Here is a 19,382-nt window from a genome sequence, read left to right as displayed (position 1 = left end):
TCTCTGTGTGTGTATATAAATCTCCCCAGTGTATTTTCCACCAAATGCATCCGATGAAGTGAGCTGTAGCTCACGAAAGCTTATGCTCAAATAAATTTGTTAGTCTCTAAGGTGTCCTTTTCTTTTTGTTGAAATTTATGTATCACCATTGTATATGAAGTTATGACATTTTTCTATGTTTATTACTGTGACAGGATCCCCAGGGTGCAGCCTAGACTGTGGGACCTCTGTGCCCCCTTAACTCTCTCCAGCCTGGGCTGTCTCTCACAATGCCTTGCTAGTGACCAGCAGCAAACCCCTCCAGCCGCTATGATCACTCAGCACAACCGCATGTGGAGAACTCACTGGTAAAGATAAACATTTAAACAAATTTATTGACTACAAAAGATAGATTTTAAGTGATATTAAGTGACAGGGGGAAAAGTCAGAGTTAGTTACCAAAATAAAATAAAATATAAGCACACAGTCTAAACTCTCAATCCTATTAGACTGGGCAACATCTAGATTAAGCAATTTTTCTCACCCCACTGGAGATTGCAGTCCTTAATATACAGATCTGTCCCTTAAACCTGAGCCAATCCCTCTGTTGGAGTCTTCTCTTCTCAGTGTCTTTGTTGCTTGCAGCATAGATGGAGGCAGGAGAAAGATGTGGCCATTGTGTTCTGTTTTATAACCTCAGTCCCATGTGCTCAGGGAGCACAAGTCCAGGCACATCTGGGGACATTGCTGAGGCTCCAGGCCAGGTTGAGCAACTTCTCTGGCGTGGCCTCATGCAGGTGAGTCATTGATTTGAAGCTCCCTTGCTGGACAATGTTTTTTGATGGGTTGTTTGACACCCCACCCGGGTGTTGGTTACTTTCTGTTGCCTCTGGGGAACTACTATCTGGCTAATTCCCCAACTTAGAGCATGTTTTAGTGACAACCAAACAACACAATTCTTATAATTTCATATGCATTAATGATATACATATATGGATAGAGAAATAACTTTCAGCAGATCATAACCTTTCCCCTGATACCTTACAAGGCATGCTTTATATGTAAGACCACGATTATATGAAAATGAGGAATATGGGGGTTACAGGACATTCCCCCAGGTATAGAATATCACAGTTACTGAAACATGTTGTGAGTCCAGGAAACGACCACAGACTAGCCCCTCAGAGAGGACAAAGAAACTGCGAACACAGAGGCCTTACATGCCAAACCTCACGTAGACAAAAGCTACAAGCAAAAATTTAACATTCATAATGAAGGATGGTCAGCAGCTCCCTTTTACCCTGGGTATTGCCTAAGCCCATGACACAGTATGGATTTTTCCAGCACCTGGTGAAAAGTATAAATGAGGGACAGTGACATCACCACAGGGCCTCTCTCTCCTCCCGCACCTGGAAGCAAGATTGTTTGGAAAACAAACAGAAGTCTCTTTGAACTGGGGTGAAGGGATGATCCTAACTAGAATGCTTTCTAGTTAGTATAAACTGAACTGAAAAGTGTCTGCAATGTCCAGTAGGATGAAAGAAACTGGTTGATTCAAATCTTGCTTAGTCTGATAAAATTTAGGATTTAGAATGAGTGTTTGCTTTATTTCTTATGTAACCAACTCTGACCTTTATGCCTACCACTTATAATCATGTAAAATCTATCTTTCTCTAGTTAATAAACTTATTTTGAGGTTTAGACAAACTAACTGGTTTAGATTAAAGTGCTTGGAGGGGGGTCTGCTCAGATTACAGAGGCTGGTGCATGTCCACTACCCTTTGAAGGAGTGGTGAACTAATTAATGTGCTTGCATTGATCAAGAAGGTCTTGAGCAGGGTAAGACGGCACTGGGGTGCAAGACTGGGGCTGGGGGAATTTGCTGGGGTTTCCTTGTATGCAGTTCATGAGCGGCTTGGGAGAGCGTTCACTTAACTTTGCTGGGTGTGCCTCTGCATGCTGATGGCTGAGTAACAGATCCTGGATCCAGATCCAGAAGGGTTTGCTGTTCACTAGCATATCAGTGTAGGAGACAGCCTGGAGGAAAGTTAAAAGGGGCACAATGGCTCCACAGTCCAGATTGTACCCTGTGGCATGTCAAAACCATCCTTTCCATAAACTTATCAAGTGCAGTCTTGAAGCCAGTTCGGGTTTTTTTGCCCATTCTACTCCCCTTGGAAGACTGTTCCAGAACATCACTCCTCTGATGGTTAGAAACCTTTGTCTAGTTTAAAGCCTAAACTTATTGGCCAGTTTATATCTATTTATTCTCGTATCAACGTTGGAGCTTAACTTAAATAACTCCTCTCCCTCCCTGGTATTTATCCCTCTGATGTATTTGTAGAGAGCAATCGTATCTCCTGTCAGTCTTCTTTTTGTTAGGCTAAACAAGCCAAGCTCTTTGAGTGTCCTTTCATAAGGCAGGTTTTCCATTCCTCTGATCCTCCTAGTAGCCTTTCTCTGCACCTGTGCCAGACTGAATTAATCTTTCCTAAACATGGGAGACCAGAACTGCACACAATATTCCAGATAAGGTCTCGCCAGTGCCTTTAATGGTACTAACACTTCCCTGTCTCTATTGAAACTATCTTGTCTGATGGGTGAATGTGGTATGGCAAATGGGGGATTAATGAGAAAGGGCAGGCCCTGGCAACCTTTTCTCAGCCCCAGAATGTAGGGACATCAGGGAATATGCTTCATAGCCAACTGATGGATTTTCTTTGCTGCTTCTCTGCACAAGAGGGAAGAAAGTGGAAGAACACTTGGGGACTTCTAAGCACCCTGTGGCTCAGCCTATGATGATCTTATTACTGTTACCCTCCTCTTTCTTCTCACTGATTGTCACGCTCATTTGACATCTCATCTGAAGTTGGACTGAGGGTTTGCACAGTGCCAAATGTAATGGGACCCCAATACTGATTGGGGCGTTTGAGCCATACCACTATATAAATAAATAATTGGAAAATTCAGTTTATTAAAGGCATGTTGTTCCTGATATAACAAAAGGCAGCAGCAAAATAAAGCACAAGTATAACAAAAGTCAGTTTACAGTAAGAGCTGAAATAATATTTTGTAACTTCAGAAGATGCTGCTGCAAAATTTGAGTCAAGAAAACTGTTCACGTAATCTGTGGGTCACATGGGTAACAAACAATGGAACCCTACAGTAACATTTCATATTAAGGGTGGAACATCTTGGTTATCTTCAAAGTCAACACAACTATTCTCAGTGTCTATAACCTTTTGTTGCTGCAGATTAATAGGTCCTTGACCAATTCGCTCCTTTTCTTGGATTATGTTTGCCACATCAGGGAATGAATATTTGCTGGGATCCACTTCTAGTTTCTCAGCTCGCTCTCTGTAACAAAGGAGATCAGATGGTTATAAATAAAACTTCATTTCAACATCACATGTAGCAACAGAAATTTGGGACTGCTTCCCAAATTCCCATAGAAGTCACCAGGAGTTTTGAGGAGGATTAAGAAATTTCACTATTGTGAATTGATTGTTCATTCAAAAGGGAGTCTCAGAGCTTGTGTATGCTTACAGCACTGCAGCAGCACACGTGCACTGGTGAAGCTGCGCTGCTGTAGTGCTTAGTGAAGACACTATCTATGTTGAAGAGAGAGCTTCTCCCCTTGGCATAGGTACTCCACCTCCTTGAGAGGTAGTAGCTATGTCAATGGGAGAAGCCTTCCCATTGACATAGCACTGTCTCCACTGGGGGCGGGGGTTCTTCTTTGAGTAATGTCCTTATGGATGCTTCACTGTAGGTGACTCCCGAGCAGTGTCCCCTCTGGAGGGCTGAGGCAATCGTCCAGGTAAGGGAAAATCATGATCCCTTGTGAGCGTAAGTGGGTCGCCACTACTGAGAGAACTTTGGAAAATACTCTCGGGGCCGAAGATAACCTGAAGGGGAATGCCCTGTACTGGTAGTGATCTTGTCCCAGGGTGAATCTGAGAAATCGTCTGAGAGTTGATAAGACTGAGATGTGAAAATACGCGTCCTGGAAGTCAAGGGCCAAAAACCAGTCTCCCTGTTCCAGCGCTGGAATGATCGTTGCTAAAGTGACCATCCTGAATTTCTAAGCTTTGACAAACTTGTTGAGAGCGCTACGGTCTAATATGAGTCTCCAGCCTTCCTCCTTCCTGGGTATTAGAGTAGAACTCTTTGCTTTATAGGTATTGAGGTACTGGTTCTATGGTTCTAACTGGAGGAGACAGTCTTCCTCTTGACATAGTAAACTCTCGTGAGAAGGCTCCCTGAAGAGGGACGGGGAAGGGTGTTGTAGAGAATGTAGGGAGGTAAAATGGATAGAGTATCCATGGCAAATGATCTCTAGGAGCCATTGGTCTGATGTTATATGCTCCCAGGTGCCGCAGAACACTGCCAGACAGTGGCCAAATGGGTGGATAGTGATGGTCGGTTGTAGCAGTTGTGGGGAGTGGTCTATCAGCATTCGACCGATGCGTCAAAACTGGTGTTTAGATGTGGAAGGCTGGGACGAGGAGGATTGCTAGCCAGATGGTTTACATCTGGAGAATTTAGTTTTCTTTCTCCATGGCTTGTAGTATTGTTGAGCTGGATATTGGGAAGTGTGGGGCTTACGCTGGGGCTACAGACTAAATTTTCTCTTTTGTCCTGTAGATGCCCAGCGAATGGCAAGTGGCCTGAGAATCCTTCAAAAAGTGTGAAGGGAAACATCAGTTTTCTCCGCAAAAAGCTTAGTGTCCTCAAAGAGAAGAAGATCTTTGACGGTTGCCTGCACCTCCTTTGGGCAACTTGACAGTTGGAGCCAAGAGGTAGGTCACATCACCACTACCGTGGAGATGGATCTGGCTGCAGTATCAGCCATGTTGAGGGCAGACTGTGGCATTGTCTTTGCTACTAGCTGCCCTTCTTGGATGATGGTGTTAAATTGTTTGCGATGTGTCTTGGGCAGCTGCTCAATAAAGTTGTTCTATTTCGAGTAATTCATATAATGGTATTTCACCGTAAGTGCCTGGCAGTTGGCAATTTGAAACTGAAGTGTGGCCGAGGAGTTACGCCCTCTTACCAAATAGGTCCAGATGCTTCCAGCACCTATTGTAGGGAGTGGACCTCATGTGGTGTTGATGGCCACAAGAATTTACAGCATCCACCATGATGGAGTTGGGTGGAGGGTGGGAGAAGAGGAACTCTGTTTCCTTCACTGGGACATAGTACTTTTTGTCTGTTTGCTTGTAAGTCGGTGCGACCGATGCTGGGGTCTGCCATATTGTTCTCACAGGATCAAGAAGGGCTTCATTCATAGGGAGGGCTACTTTTGAAGAGGAATGGTGGAAGAGGGATGGTGGAAGAGGCATGACAGCCTCATCTGGGGAAGAGGAGGATATAGTTTTTGGGTTCCTCTCATTATGAACATCACCCTCACACTTCTCCAAGATTCCTTCTAGGGACTCCAAAGCCTTGGTTGCTGGGGTCAAGGAAATGTGTCTCATGGACTCATGGGTGGGACTAGAAGCCTGAGAGGCCTGGGTGCAGTATACAGGCCAGGGCTCCTAGTATGGCATGGAGCCTGGTGGTGGTGCCCATGGATGGCCATACCAGGACAGCAGCATTGGGGCCATCTGAAGATATGCCCGGGGCCCCTGCTGGAATCGGGCACCATAAAGGGCTTGGGAGGAGTACTGTGATATCCTGTTCTCTGGTTCACTATCCGAGTCTGAACTGGAGACTGGGGGAGCATGGCAAGGAAGCAGGAAAGACTCCTGTGCTGGGCGGAGACTAGGTGTAGAGGTCCTGGTACTGAGTAGAGGAGATTCCAGAACATCAGTTACGCAGACGTCCTTTGAGTACTGGAAATCCGGTGGTGCCAACCAGCTCAGTGCCACTGGCAGTGCTGAGAGGACATAGATCTTGACCACACCAGCTGTTCAGGTACCAGAAGAGACATTGGTACCTGTCATAAAAATAAAGGGTAGGGTAACCACCTTTCTGTATACAGTGCTATAAAATCCCTCCTGGCCAGAGGCAAAACCTTTTCAACTGTAAAGGGTTAAGAAGCTAAGATAACTTGGCTGCCACCTGATCAAAATGACCAATGAGGAAACAAGATACTTTCAAATCGGGAGAGGGGGAACAAAGGGTTCGTCTGTCTGTGTGATGCTTTTGCCAGGAACAGATCAGGAATGCAGTCCCTGGAAAGCAGAAATGAACAGAACATTTTTTTAGCAAGCAAATACATTATATTTAAACTGAGTGTTCTGTGTATGTCTGGTGCTTATTTCTGACAATATGATTCTTAACTATTTTTGACAGTATTGGAACTTTATAGCAAGCAATTATTCAAAGCACAGTAAAAACTAGAATGCATAATATATTAATTCAATCCATGTTAGGGATGTTTTTGAAATAACGCTTAGCATAATTTGTTGTTTTCTTAATGAATACATTGATATCATTATCACTCCATCAGTAGAGATTAAGTGTTCTTATACTTTCTGCAGTGTAGTATTTAGACCTAGCATTTTAAAAATAATTAATTAAATTAAACAGCTAATTTGTTGGCATGCATAGAAATAAATCTCTTCCTTTGAATAAACATCAGTGGACTGGAGCACATTGGTTAAGAAGATGACTATTTTATGGATTAATCATCTGAAAATGTTTAGAAGATGTGTGATGTAAATTAATTCCTATTATAACTTTAAAGAAGCACTACATCTACATTCTGGATGCCTCCTGTGTGGGAGGGCTAGAGGGAGCAGGGGGCACCCTCAGTTAGAAAAAACAGAAAAACTCTAACCCATTCCCAGTAATTTGTGATTGATTCTTCTTCACCTAGTCCCATCAGAGGCTCTGTGTACTTCATCTCCAAGTGTTCTTGCCAAGTGTGTCTTCAAAGCTGACACCAACCTTCTTCAGGTCCTCCTTCAGCATCTTAAACCACCTTTTTCTAGATCCTCCTTGTGGTTTTTGTCCCATGACTACTAGTTCGTGTAGTCTCTGGCCAACATATCCCACACCTCATTGTCTCACATGACCTAGCCATCTCCGTCATTACTCCCTCAGCTTCTCTGTGATGGGGGGGAGGGGGGGCTACTGAATCATAGCTCATACCATTTCATTGTGCAGCCTCTCAACTCTAATCTTAGTCAGCGTCCACTTGAGCATTCTCAGTTTGTCTGTGTGAAATAGTTGTTCTTCTCTGTTCCTCACTGGCCAGAATTCCAACCCACATGTCATGATTGGCCTTATTGTGACTTTATACACTTTGTTCCTTAGTTTACTCGGCATACTCTTATTCTGTCAATTCCCTACATTTATACCAAGCGCTCTTCAAAGCGGCCCCTAACATCTGCATCCACATTCCCATCATGGCTCAACAATGAACCAAGGTATTTAAATTGTTGCACAAACCAACTCTATACCATTGAGTCTTATTGGCTTCTCATTGTCCCACTCAACAAAGCATGGTATGTCCATATTTTGTCAGATGATTCATAAACCATTTTCTTCTAATATAGTCCTTCAGAGATCAGTAGCGGATTAGCCACTGGACGAATGGGGCCTGTGCCCAATAGCCCCAGCAAATTTAGGTGCCCTAGTGCCCCATCCCGCTCTGCCCGATGCTCCTGCCAGGGAGCAGGGTCAGGGCACAGGGTTTGCCACACTTTGCCCACCTGCCCGGCGCTCCAGCTGAGGAGCGGGATTAGGGCGCAGGGGCTTGCCCTGCTCCGCCTGCCTGCCAGGTGCTCCAGTCGGGGAGCACGGTCAGGACACAGGGGCTTGCTCTGCTCCACCTGGGGAGCAGGATCGGGGCATAGGGGCTTGCCCCACTCTGCCCGTCCGGCGCTCCAGGAGTCCAAATTCATATACCTGGTAAATAATCACTTTGTAACAGTAACCCTGTTGTTTAAAGGCCCTGACCCAGCTCTAGGAGTCTTTACCATTCCACAGTTGAAGCTGGAACAAACACACTTGGACTGAAATACATCTCTCCAAATACTCAGTAAGTGGCTGGTGATGCACAGCTCCTCTGCTACTGTGAGGCCTCATCTGCAAGCTTTCTGCCCCAAGGAATTCTTGTGCTGAAGCAGCATTTTATAGTTTCCCTGCCCAATCTGCTCTTCTGATTAAAGAGATGGTAGCATGTCAAATGTGGCCCCAAATTAAGGATTTTGGATGTTTAAAAGCAAAATATTACTGACCCAAAGTCCAATAGAAACAGTCTCAGGATTTTCCTGAATTCCAGCGGAAACAAGCTAAATAAATCCTCCCGCGGGATATTGAAGGAGATTCAAGGGTGCATGCTTGTATGTTCAAAGGTGTTTTTTGGGGAGAGAGGGGAGTTAAAAACTTATTTTTGCCTTACCTCCAACCTGACCCTCTGACTCCTCCCACCAAAAAGGAAAAGTTGTCTCTTTAATTGCTGAAAATGTTATGTTCCCTTTAAAAATAGTAGTTTTGTATAAAATCTCAGAATAGATCTTGTGTAGGTAGCAGAAGTGATGACTGTATAATCATGTATTCAAGATAGCGGAGTTAAAGAGGTTTTCAAACACTGGTCTAACAGATTGTATGTGTGAGGAAGAATTTAGCTAAGAATTCTATAACCCTCAAGTGTAATTGTTGTAATGAATGCTCTCCTGTAATCTAAGAGACAGCTATTCAGGATTTCTTAAATGTCTGTATAGTTACTGTAGCTACTTGTCAGCTACAGAGGTCAAAACTTTTTCTTTGCTTGATAAGCTCTGTACATTCAAAGTATCTCTTTCCTATTTCTGTTTTGATTGTAAATGTGTAGTTTGCCTCCAACAAAGTAAATCAATATCTGCACTCAGAAAAGGCATGTTTACAAAAAGTATTGTGGGGATTTAGGAGAATATTATCAATTGGATTGAGTCCCAGATTCCTTTTTTGTGGGCACAACTTGTTATCCTTGTGGCATGGAGTATTTTTGGATCATCAGGTATCAGAAATTATAGAAAGACCACACTATATGCCTCCTTCCCATACCTCCGACGAGCCTTCTTTCACTTAATGCTGTGAGGAAAAAAGAAAGATGGTTTCCAAATGAAAAATGGCTGGATTCTGTACCCAGATTTAGTGCAGGCCCTCAGAGATGTCCAGTTTAACTGTTGTCTAATGCTCTACTATGCAGGTGGAACCAAAGGAGCTAAAGAGGATCACCCACCTGTTGAAAGCTCACATGGTGATTGGGAAGACTGGTCTGAAACACTCGGAACTGAAATGACTGTGCTAGCAGGTGTCTAAAGAAGGATGGTATATTTCTTCCTGAAGAAGAAACTGGGCTGTTGACTGGGCTCCTTGAGTGTCTCTAGGGTCTCATTTGTCTTTCTACTGAAAAGATCTATTGCTTCTAAAAAGGGAAGTCCAATACACTTTGGTATGGACCTCCTGAAAGAGATTAGAAGTCCTCAGTCATCAATGCTAACAGATTGTCCTAGCCACTGCCACACTATTGTTTGATTGCTAAGTGCATTGCTTGCAGCTCACAAGGAACATCTAGACGTATTTAGCTTCTCTGTAAAGATTCTATCTTCTGCTCGTTATGCATGTAATCTAAAAAAAGATGCGTCTTTGCAGCTGTACCTCACCACTACTACTTGACAGTTAAAAATTCATTGACCTTACAGTACTATTTGGCCACTGGTTCTATACGCTGGGCTCAAGAGGAGTGCCCAGGATCCATGCTGCTGCTTTTTCATAAGAATTTAGAACAGAAGCTCTGTTAATTGGCTTTGCTAGTAAATTTGAACCCTTGGGTTTCTAGGTAAGAGCACTGGCTTCTTGGATTCTAGAGCACAGCTGTCCCAGTTTGGGAGGGAGTTCATTCCGTTGAGATAATTTGAACAGAAGAAAGATAGCTGGGTACTAAAGGTTTCCCCCATTATCAGCAGTAATACAAGCCAAGGGGTAAATCCAGTGCAAAATGAGATTATCATAGGGAATGCCCCTACCTTAGACTATTCAGAAACCTGAGTGTGCAGGTCCATGATAGACATCCTATTATCATGACAGACACTATTTGCCCCTAGACTTTTTATCTGGATGTACCATGTTAGAACAGAATGAAACCAAGCAATAGCGGAATTAAACTTAAAACAACATCTACTATAAACTAACAAGTTATTTTTAATCTTAAAAATGAACTTTTAAACTGCTACCAAACACTGCTTTTATTTATAGAATGGGCTGGTATGATGCATTGGTTCCCAGAACCACTTCCTATGGTGATGGAGGGGAAAAAACGTGGAGATTGGTGCAGTAGTTCAACTGTAGTGCCTCCATGATTTTCCACTGTTCATTTGGATTCGTGATACAGTCCCAAAAGTAATTGCTTTCTGGGTAGTTCTAGGACTTGTGCTGCAGAGTAGAGGATCTATAGAGGCAATTCTTGAGAAAAGATTTTGGTTTTACTGCATTCTATCTTAATAGTCTGAATGACAGTTGATGGAACACAACTGCTCTGTAGTAATAAGCTCTTTTTTGGCTCTGCTTTTGGAACAGATCACTTTATAAACAGTACTGGACAGGCCATTAGTCTAAAGCTTTTATGTAAAGTGTTACTTTGTACAAATCAATATTTTCATACTTTGAACGATTATATACTCATTTGGCAGCAATAGTCTGATGAGTAAATAACTAATGTGCAAAAACATATAGGCTGTAAAGAAAAAAAACAAAGTTACCTTTTTATATTTGTCTGCAGTTTGTTGCTGTCAGAAGGTTTGACCAAAGTGGGTGTTTTTCGGTTAGCCATAATTATTTCTTGAACCTGAAATAAAAATACATAACCATAGCTGTCACAACATATCCTGGGATTTATGCGCAAAAGCATTTAAACAATCTTTTAAATAAAGAACTGTGGAAACACGAACATTTTATGTAATATTTTTCTGACTGTCTTGAGCTTTTAACAACGTGATTACATTTGAACCAATTCCTTCACCAAAATGGAATCCAGATGATCTAGGATCTATAAGAGCAGAGAAGGAGGGCAGGTCATGGAATAAATGTAGACAATACACCTCTATAAGAACTACAGTTACTGTAGAAAGAAAAGGAGTACTTGTGGCACCTTAGAGACTAGAGTTACTGTAGAGTAAGTAATCCATTCTTTCTTCTTTGAGTGATTGCCCATGTGTATTTCACTTTCTGGTGGCTCACAAGCAGTGACCTCTGTCTGGAAGCGAGCGCTCAGAATCTACTGAAATAAAGACAGCTCTGCCAAACTGAGCATTGGATTTGGAGCCACCTACCAAGGAGTAGTGCTGGATGAAGGTCTGACTTGAATTCCAAGTAGCTGCTCTACAAATCTCTAAGGTGAAATGCCCCTTAGGAAGCTGCAGAGGCTGCTTGAGCAAAAGTGGGTTCTAATCTACGGTGGTTCCAAGTGAACTATCACATAACAAGTTCTGATTCAGTTGGAAACCCATTTAGATAGTCTTGGATAGATACTGACTGACCTTTCATCCTGTCAGCAAAGGCCAGAAACAGTCTAGGGAACTCCTGAATAGTTTTGTCCTGTCCAGATAATAAGAGGACTGGACAACATCCAAAATGTGAAGCTTCGCCTCCCCTTGACTAGTATGAGGCTTGGGAAAGAAAACTGGCAGATGGCTGTCTTGATTCAGGTGAAAAAGTCAGAGACAACTTTAGGCAAGAACTTCAGGTGAGGCTTTTGTGTCACCTTGTCCTTCTGTAATACTGTACAAGGAAGTCCTGCCATGAGGGTTTGGGTCTCTCCTATTCTTTGGGCTGAAGAGATATCCACTAAGAGGGTGGGTTTCACAGACAGGTGACAAAGAACAGGTTGTCTTAGGATCAAAAGATGGCTGACATGAATGCCAATAACACAGTGTTGAAGTTCCAGAAGGGTGGAGTCTCTCTGATTGAAAGAAAGACATGAATTAGACAATTAAGAGATGTAGCAACTGTGGGGTATGAGAAGACTGTGTGACCTTCAATAGGAAGAGGATGAGCACAAATAGCTGCCAAATGGACTGGACTCTTCTGGAATGGATGGAAAGTCTCAGATGCTTTAAGACTTTAATCCAAACTAGCTGGTACTGAGGTTTCTAGTTGGAGTACGTGTTTTTGTGTTCCCAAATAGAGAACTTTTCCTATTTTGCTATACAAGTCAGTCTAGTGGAATCTTTTCTAGTACAAACAAGAATGGATATGGACATCCATGGAGCAGGATCTGTCCATGGCTGTCAGCCAGCCAGCAACCAAGTACAGAATCTGGCCTTTGCTTTGCATTATCACATCAGGTGGCTCTGGAAATGTGGCTGGGGGCTGTGTTGATAGATTCATCATGTTTGAATATCAAAACTGTGTGGGTCATGCAGGAGCTACCAGTATCATCATGTTGCAGCATGTCTGACCTTCCTCAAGACCCTCAGTATTAGTGGAATAGGTGGGTATGTATACAATGAAGTCTGATGCCCAAGGAATGAGGAAGGCATCCAACAGTGAGCCTGGGTTGGACCCCCTCAGTAGCAGAACATCTGACACTTGTTGTTCTGGTTCATGACAAATAAGGCTATTCTTGGATATCCACTTGCAAAAGATGTTCTGCAGGACACCTGTCATTGTCTGAGTATTGCCTGCTGAGCTTCTTGGCTAGGGAGTTTTGTAAGCCTGAGAGTTGCAGAGCCACTGGTGTGATGCGATGATGAATCTACTATTTCCATAGACAGACTGCTTGTTGGCAGAATGGTGATGTCCATGCCCTCCCTACTTGTAGATATACTACATTGCTGCAGGTCCTTGAAGCATGGGCCGATACACCGTGCATTGTAATCAAGCTCTGAGGCTCTGAGCTCCAGGAACTTACATGGAGATGTATGTCCTGGGAGGACCACAGGCTTTGATTCGGAAGGTAGTCCAGATGAGTTCCCCATTTGAGAGAGGAAGTGTCTGTCACCAACAGCTTGGTAGGTAGGGGTGGGGAGAATGGTACTCCACTGCACAAGTGTAGAGTATCCTTTTAGCAGTTTAACTAAGAGAGGACTTCATATAGAACCACAACCATCATGTCTATGTGGTGTCTGTTGGGTAGATACACTGATCTCAACCATCCTTGCATGCATCATAGGTAAAATTGGGCAAACTGCTTCCCATAGTTGCAGGAGGCCAGATGACCCATGAGTTTGAGCATGTTATGACTGATATCTTTGGGTGAGTCTGAAGTGGATGGACACACTAGGAGAAGTGATTTTTCTTTTCTCTCTTCTTAGAAGATAGGGTTGAAATAGGTGGGATTCTCTTCATGAGAAATGAGCCCTGAAGATCAGAGTGGACCCAGGGTTTACCAAAGCACTCACAGAGATGGTCGGGGCCTGTTTGTCAGTCTTCTTCCCCTTGGGCTCAGAGGATGACCGCATGAATCTCTCCAAGTGGAATAATTTTAGGCAGGATTCCCTCGCTTTATGTTCCCTTTTTGAAAAAAGCACATATCAAGCACTTATCTGGAATATGTGCTTCACTGAGAGAGAAGAGGAACTTTGAGCATTCATCATCAATGGGAATAGCTGACTCACAAGAGGGACAGGATTTGAATGCTGGGGGGTTTCGTCTCTGCCATGTCCACCAGGGTCAGGTATAAAAGGCACCCCCAAAGTTGAAGATTTAGTCTTCTTTTCGGCCAACTAGCTTAATTAAACTAAACTAACTTTACTATGGAACACTCCTAACAACCAGAAAACATAAATAATCACACATTGGGCAGAGATGCGGTCTCCGTAAGGGTTCTGTTTCACTGCCACAGGTGGTAAGAAAGACTTGGAGGGCAGTCCAGCAACTCAGTCCTCTATGCCCTCAGCTATGAAGAGTGAGAGTATTCAAAACAAAGGCATGGCCCCACCGGATGCTGTTATTTGAAAACAATCCAATCTTACATGCATGTGGCGCACGTGCACCAGTTATGGAATACATGTGGACAATCACTTGAGGAAAAATATTATGATGTTTGTAAATAATCACATACAAATTTTAAAAATTAATTCGTAACTATTGTACTTTATCAACATTGATTCTGCAAAAGGAGATTTCTGTTAATTGCTATTGCTATTTGGACTATTCAAACAGCCAGAGGACTTTGCAAGAGAATAGAAAAGAGAGCTATTTTAATATAATTGTTCAGAGGGATGTAGAAAAGGAACTGCTAAGTACAAGCTGAAAATATACTGAAAATTATTATCCTTGCTGAAAGAGAAGCAAGGATAATAATTCTCAGAATTAACAGCAATGTGACTAGAAACATGAAATTCTTTCTTTTACTTCATGTGGAATTTATTTTCTCCAGAATCCGAGTTACACCAAGGTCACAGAAGAGCAAGACAATGGCTCGTTTATTTTTGCTTTTAAAAGAACTGAAAGCTATGAACAGAATGGAGGATGATGAGTGTTGAATGGTGTTAGGGCCTGATTCAAAGCCCATTGAAGACAATGAAGAGATTCTTATTGACTTAAATGGCTTTGGATCAGATCACTACTGAGAAGTGATTGGCCTTTCCAGAGTGTTACAGAAAGCCTACAGGGAGGAAGCCTATTTACTTAGATTATATAATATGTTTTAAGTTTCAGTAATGTAAATAATTTGCTAGCTCATTTATCTATTTGCAAATCATTTTCTTTTGGAAATAATTATAAATCTAGAATACAAAGGTTAAACATAGTGCAGGATAATTATTAGGCTTGCCTTATCACTGACACATCCTGAGAGAACTCTGCATGAACTCTCAATCATCTTTACTCTGGGAATACATATTAAGCTAGATATTACCAAATGAATACTCACAAGTAATGCTTATGATCTCAGCTATACTAGCCTAAATGAGCCTAGCTGGTGTTCTCCATAGTATTGCTAACCTTTATTAATTATGCTTTTAAAACACCTGAAAAAGCCTAGAGACGCCTTCCTGGGGTATGTCTCCATAGTATCAGTAGGGCACCTGCAATTCTGGAAAATAGTCTACATCCCAGCTAAACAAGCTATGTGCTTTGCCACATGTGCATAGGATGAAGAATGAAATCTGTCACTGCAACAGAGAGTAGCCAATGTGTATCTGCTGAGCCACCACTGCTGCAAGGTATGGGCAGGAGAAGCTGCTCCTATCATACATGCATTTTCAGGCCAGTGGATCTATGCAGTTTCTGGACCCACTGGACCGGCAACAGCGGTCAGCATGCCTTACAGCATCCTGCTCCTGTCTCACATACACGTGTGGAGTGGACAAATGCATAAGCATGGCACAGAAATGTGGAGGGGGCCGTGCAGCATCCCTGTTCTCTGGCCCTCTATTCAGCAGACTTCCCCATTCTTCGTGATTCTGCTGTGATCTGGCAGCTTGGATTTCACCCTTAATGACCAAGGCACTTAGTAATTCCAAACCCTCATCTAAATAACTTTGCTAAAACACAAAGTGAATCATAGGGTAAATACAATCCAAATTGTAATATTAAAGAGGGAATATTCACATAGCATATTGTGACAAAGTTCCTGCTCTACCTTGGTGGGTCTTGCGTTTATTGGTGGATTTGCTCGCCTTGGAGCTTCACGGCAGCTCTCAGCTTGGCTGTTTTTCGGAACTCACAGTCCAGGTTGACGCCTCCTGTGTCTGACCACGAGTTGGGAGCATTTGGGGGGAACCCGGGCCCACCTCTACTCTGGGTTCCAGCCTAGGGCCCCGTGGAATGCAGCTGTCTAGAGTGCCTCCTGGAACAGCTGTGCAACAGCTACAACTCCCTGGGCTACTTCCCAATGGCCTCCTCCCAACATCTTCTTTATCCTCACCACAGGACCTTCCTCCTGGTGTCTGATAATGCTTGTACATAATGCTCAGTCCTCCAACAGTCCACATTCTCACTCTCAGCTCCTAGTGCCTCTTGCTCCCAGCTCCTCACACACACACCACAAACTGAAGTGAGCTCCTTTTTAAAACCCAGGTGCCCTGATTAGCCTGCCTTAATTGATTCTAGCAGCTTCTTTATTGGCTGCAGGTGTTTTAATCAGCCTGTCTTAACTGTCTCCAGAAGGTTCCTGATTGTTCTGGAACCTTCCCTGTTACCTTACCCAGGGAAAAGGGACCTACTTAACCTGGGGCTAATATACCTGCCTTCTATTACTCTCCTGTAGCCATCTGGCCCGACCCTGTCACAATATGTAGGACTGGCTTTCTTGGCAGGTAATTTTAGACAGTATATTTGAATATATTTAGAGACTATCTGGGATATTGTACCTTTTAATATATTGTAAGGACACCAAGGGCATAGGATAGGCATGTATTAGTATTTTAAAAAATTGAAAGGATAAGTGAATATCTATGCAAAATTCATACTGTTCAAACAAACATTCAGAAGGTTCATCAACCAAGATGCTTAATGTCAGAGCCCAAGTTTCAAAGAAATCAATTTAAGAAAAGCACAAATTTATCAGGCTTTCATCTAAGTGCATTTTGAACATTACCAAGATGTGAATCTTGATCAAGGGAGTGAAATCATAGGCATACTTCCAGCTATTGGTGAAGCTGCAAGCTTGTTGTTAGAGCTACAGTATATGAGTTAATGAGGGGCTCTCCAGGTAGGGGAGGACAGATGGTGTGCAACTTGAGGGAAACAGACTAGATCTAAGACATGGAACTAGAGTAAGAGAAATAAAAATTTAAGAAGGACTTTGTTAGAATAAAAGACATTTAAAAAAAATACAGTTCTTATCTTACGGCTACCACCATAGCTTATGGTCCCTAAAAGAATTTTAAATATAGGGCCAGATCCTCAACCCCTAGTTGCATCCCCTTAGCAATGAATCATGGTGCAAAGGGAAAGGGAAAACTGCCCTAGTTGGGCAGCTGGGGATTCCTTTTGTGTAAGAGGATGCCCAGGACAGTGAATAGCTGGCATAGCCAGTTCAAACACCACCTTTTACTGGCTGCACAGCATAAGAGCATTTCATATGATGCAAGGGGTGTGGCCAGAGCACCTAATTCTCCAGTCATCCTTCAATCCTGACTATGGTAAGTCACAGCAGCTTCAGGGGATTGTCTAATTTATGCTAAAACGATAGGGAAGCACAAAGGTAACTCTGCCCCTCCCCAGCAGTCCTGTGCCAAACAAACGTTGGCTGGACCAGCATACTTGGGCCATAATGTAGTCTGCATCATATATATTTGAAGTATTTTTCTCATTTCACTCAGCTTAGAGTAGAAAGTAGACTTGTCTATCTATAGTCAGTTTAAATTTTCTGAGTGGTAGCTGTGTTAGTCTTTATCAGCAAAAACGAGGAATCCTTGTGGCACCTTAGAGACTAACAAATTTATTTGGGCATAAACTTATGGGCTTATGCCCAAATAAATTGGTTAGTCTCTAAGGTGCCACAAGGACTCCTCATTGTTGTTTTTTTAATTTTCTGGTTCTCATGAGCTATCACAACTCTTCTCTGTTTGGATTGCAAATTATTCATGAAATATTTAAATACTAGATACTGCAGTTTTTGTTTTAAATGAATAATAAACAGTTCTAATAGGATTATTTTTTTGAAAACTAAGAAAGAAAGAAAGAAAGAAAATCTTAGGTCTCAACCACATGATTTATTCTGTCTGTATGTAAAGCTCTTTCTAATAGATATGAGTTCTGACAGTAAATGTTGACCTTATTCCATTAGCTAGTAACATATTTCAGGTACAATCTATAAATGTCTCAAAGTACTGTTTACATACCTTTGGCATGCTGATAACTAAATGTCCAGTTGTCTGAGATCTTTTAGCAGAGCTGCTATCTGGCTTCACCTCTGCAGGAAGCACAAGTTGAAATGGCTAAAGGAAAATAGGATAGAATATATCGTATTAAAATATTTGTTTACCCAGACAGAAAACATACAGAAATACCATTAACATATGCTTTGATCTGAAGGGTAGGATAGCTCTGAATCCTCTCATGTAATATATATTAATACTATTCCAAATGACTGATTTGCATGTTAAACAACCTTCCTTTACAATATATGTGTGTGCATAATATATATACTATGCATACCTGAATTGCTGTAATAGAAAAGTAACACTTTTAAAGAAAGATATGAAATCATGTTTGAGTTATACTAACAATTAAATGAGAATATCTGAAATGGATTGTTAGTCTAAGTAATTTTTAAATTTGTGCTTGTGCAATTGGTTTAATTATAAATAGGGATTCTGGTTTTCAATTTAAATTGAAAAACACAAACAAAAAAATCACCAAAAAAGACAGAAAATGGAAGGTCTCTTAAGAGGGACTTTCAGCAGAATATACATCTAGTTTCCTCTGTCCACTGTAAATTACAGATTGTAGGTTAATTCTAGTCTCACTTTACCTGGTATAAACAAGCAGTATCTCTACTTGAATAACAGTGAAGTTATTCTGGTGTAAAAAAGTTGTGAGAGGAGAATCCAGTATATTTCACTGTTCATACCTCCCCAGTTCACGTCTTAGTCACAAATAGCATCAGTGTGGAAAGTGGCTTTTTTCTGTGTGATTACACACCACTTGGAGTAATACATTTTAAAAAGGGTTTTTGAGTACTTTTGAACTTTTATGTTTATTTCCTAACCTAATGACACTATTGATTTCTATTCAGACCTATATGGTTACCAATCAGTTAGACCTATGCCTTTTTTTTTTTTGGTCTAACTGAAGTTACAAGCCAGTAAGGCCCAAATCCTCAAAGGTATTTAGGTGCCTAAGTTCCATTGAAATTAACTGATTGATTTCAATGGGAGTTAGGCACCTAAATACCTTTGAGGATCTGAATGCCCATTGAAGTCAATGGCAGGATTCCAATAAACTTTACCAAGCACTGGATCAGTTCCTAAGAGTTTAGTCTTGCTTCTATTGATGTAAGAAAGAGCCCTGTCATGATTTCAATGGGAAAAGATTTAGGCCCTACAGTAGCCAAAAGTAAACCCAGAAAATGTGTAACAACAGACGTGAAAAGTAGAATTCTCAATTTTAAATGAAAGTAACAAGAAAATACGAACCTTATCCTTCACCATAACACGGAGGTAAGTTGGCTGGACATCAACATCAATTAGAGAGCTGTCCAGATGTCTTCAGAATGAAATAAAAGTGAATTTAGTTTCAGTAAGTTACCATCGTCATTCAGGGGAAAGCAGTTAAGACTATCCAACTCATAATTAATGAGTTTGCTATTTGAAAAAATTCCATTTGATTCCTCTAATGTAATTAAGTTATGTGAGAGAATTAGGGCTGTCATGAGATTTAAAAAATTAATCGTGATTAATCACTCTGTTAAACAATAATAGAATACCTTTTACTTAACTATTTTTGGATATTTTTCTACATTTTCAAATATACTGATTTTCAATTACAACACAGAATACGAAGTGTACAGTGCA

General features: G+C 41.8%; 1 protein-coding gene across 2 annotated transcripts in view; it reads right to left on the bottom strand.

Annotated features, from left to right (window-relative positions):
* Positions 1-499: 499 nt before the first annotated feature.
* DNAAF11 (dynein axonemal assembly factor 11) overlaps positions 500-19,382 on the bottom strand; it is a 57,898-nt gene continuing 39,015 nt past the window's right edge. For both annotated transcript variants that reach the window (XM_038390832.2, XM_038390831.2), the window contains 6 exons: positions 19,005-19,074; positions 17,709-17,804; positions 10,677-10,762; positions 3,219-3,336; positions 2,669-2,710; positions 500-1,982 (listed from right to left, as the gene is read on the bottom strand). In XM_038390832.2, the coding sequence (XP_038246760.2) occupies positions 1,911-1,982; positions 2,669-2,710; positions 3,219-3,336; positions 10,677-10,762; positions 17,709-17,804; positions 19,005-19,074 (484 nt within the window). In that variant the 3' untranslated portion in view covers positions 500-1,910. The remainder of the gene's footprint in view (positions 1,983-2,668; positions 2,711-3,218; positions 3,337-10,676; positions 10,763-17,708; positions 17,805-19,004; positions 19,075-19,382) is intronic.

The sequence above is a fragment of the Dermochelys coriacea genome, chromosome 2, assembly GCF_009764565.3.
Source record: "Dermochelys coriacea isolate rDerCor1 chromosome 2, rDerCor1.pri.v4, whole genome shotgun sequence".
NCBI classification, from domain to species: Eukaryota; Metazoa; Chordata; order Testudines; family Dermochelyidae; genus Dermochelys; species Dermochelys coriacea.
The sequence above is the reverse complement of the archived record's forward strand: the minus strand, read 5'-3'. Positions and strand labels throughout refer to the sequence as shown.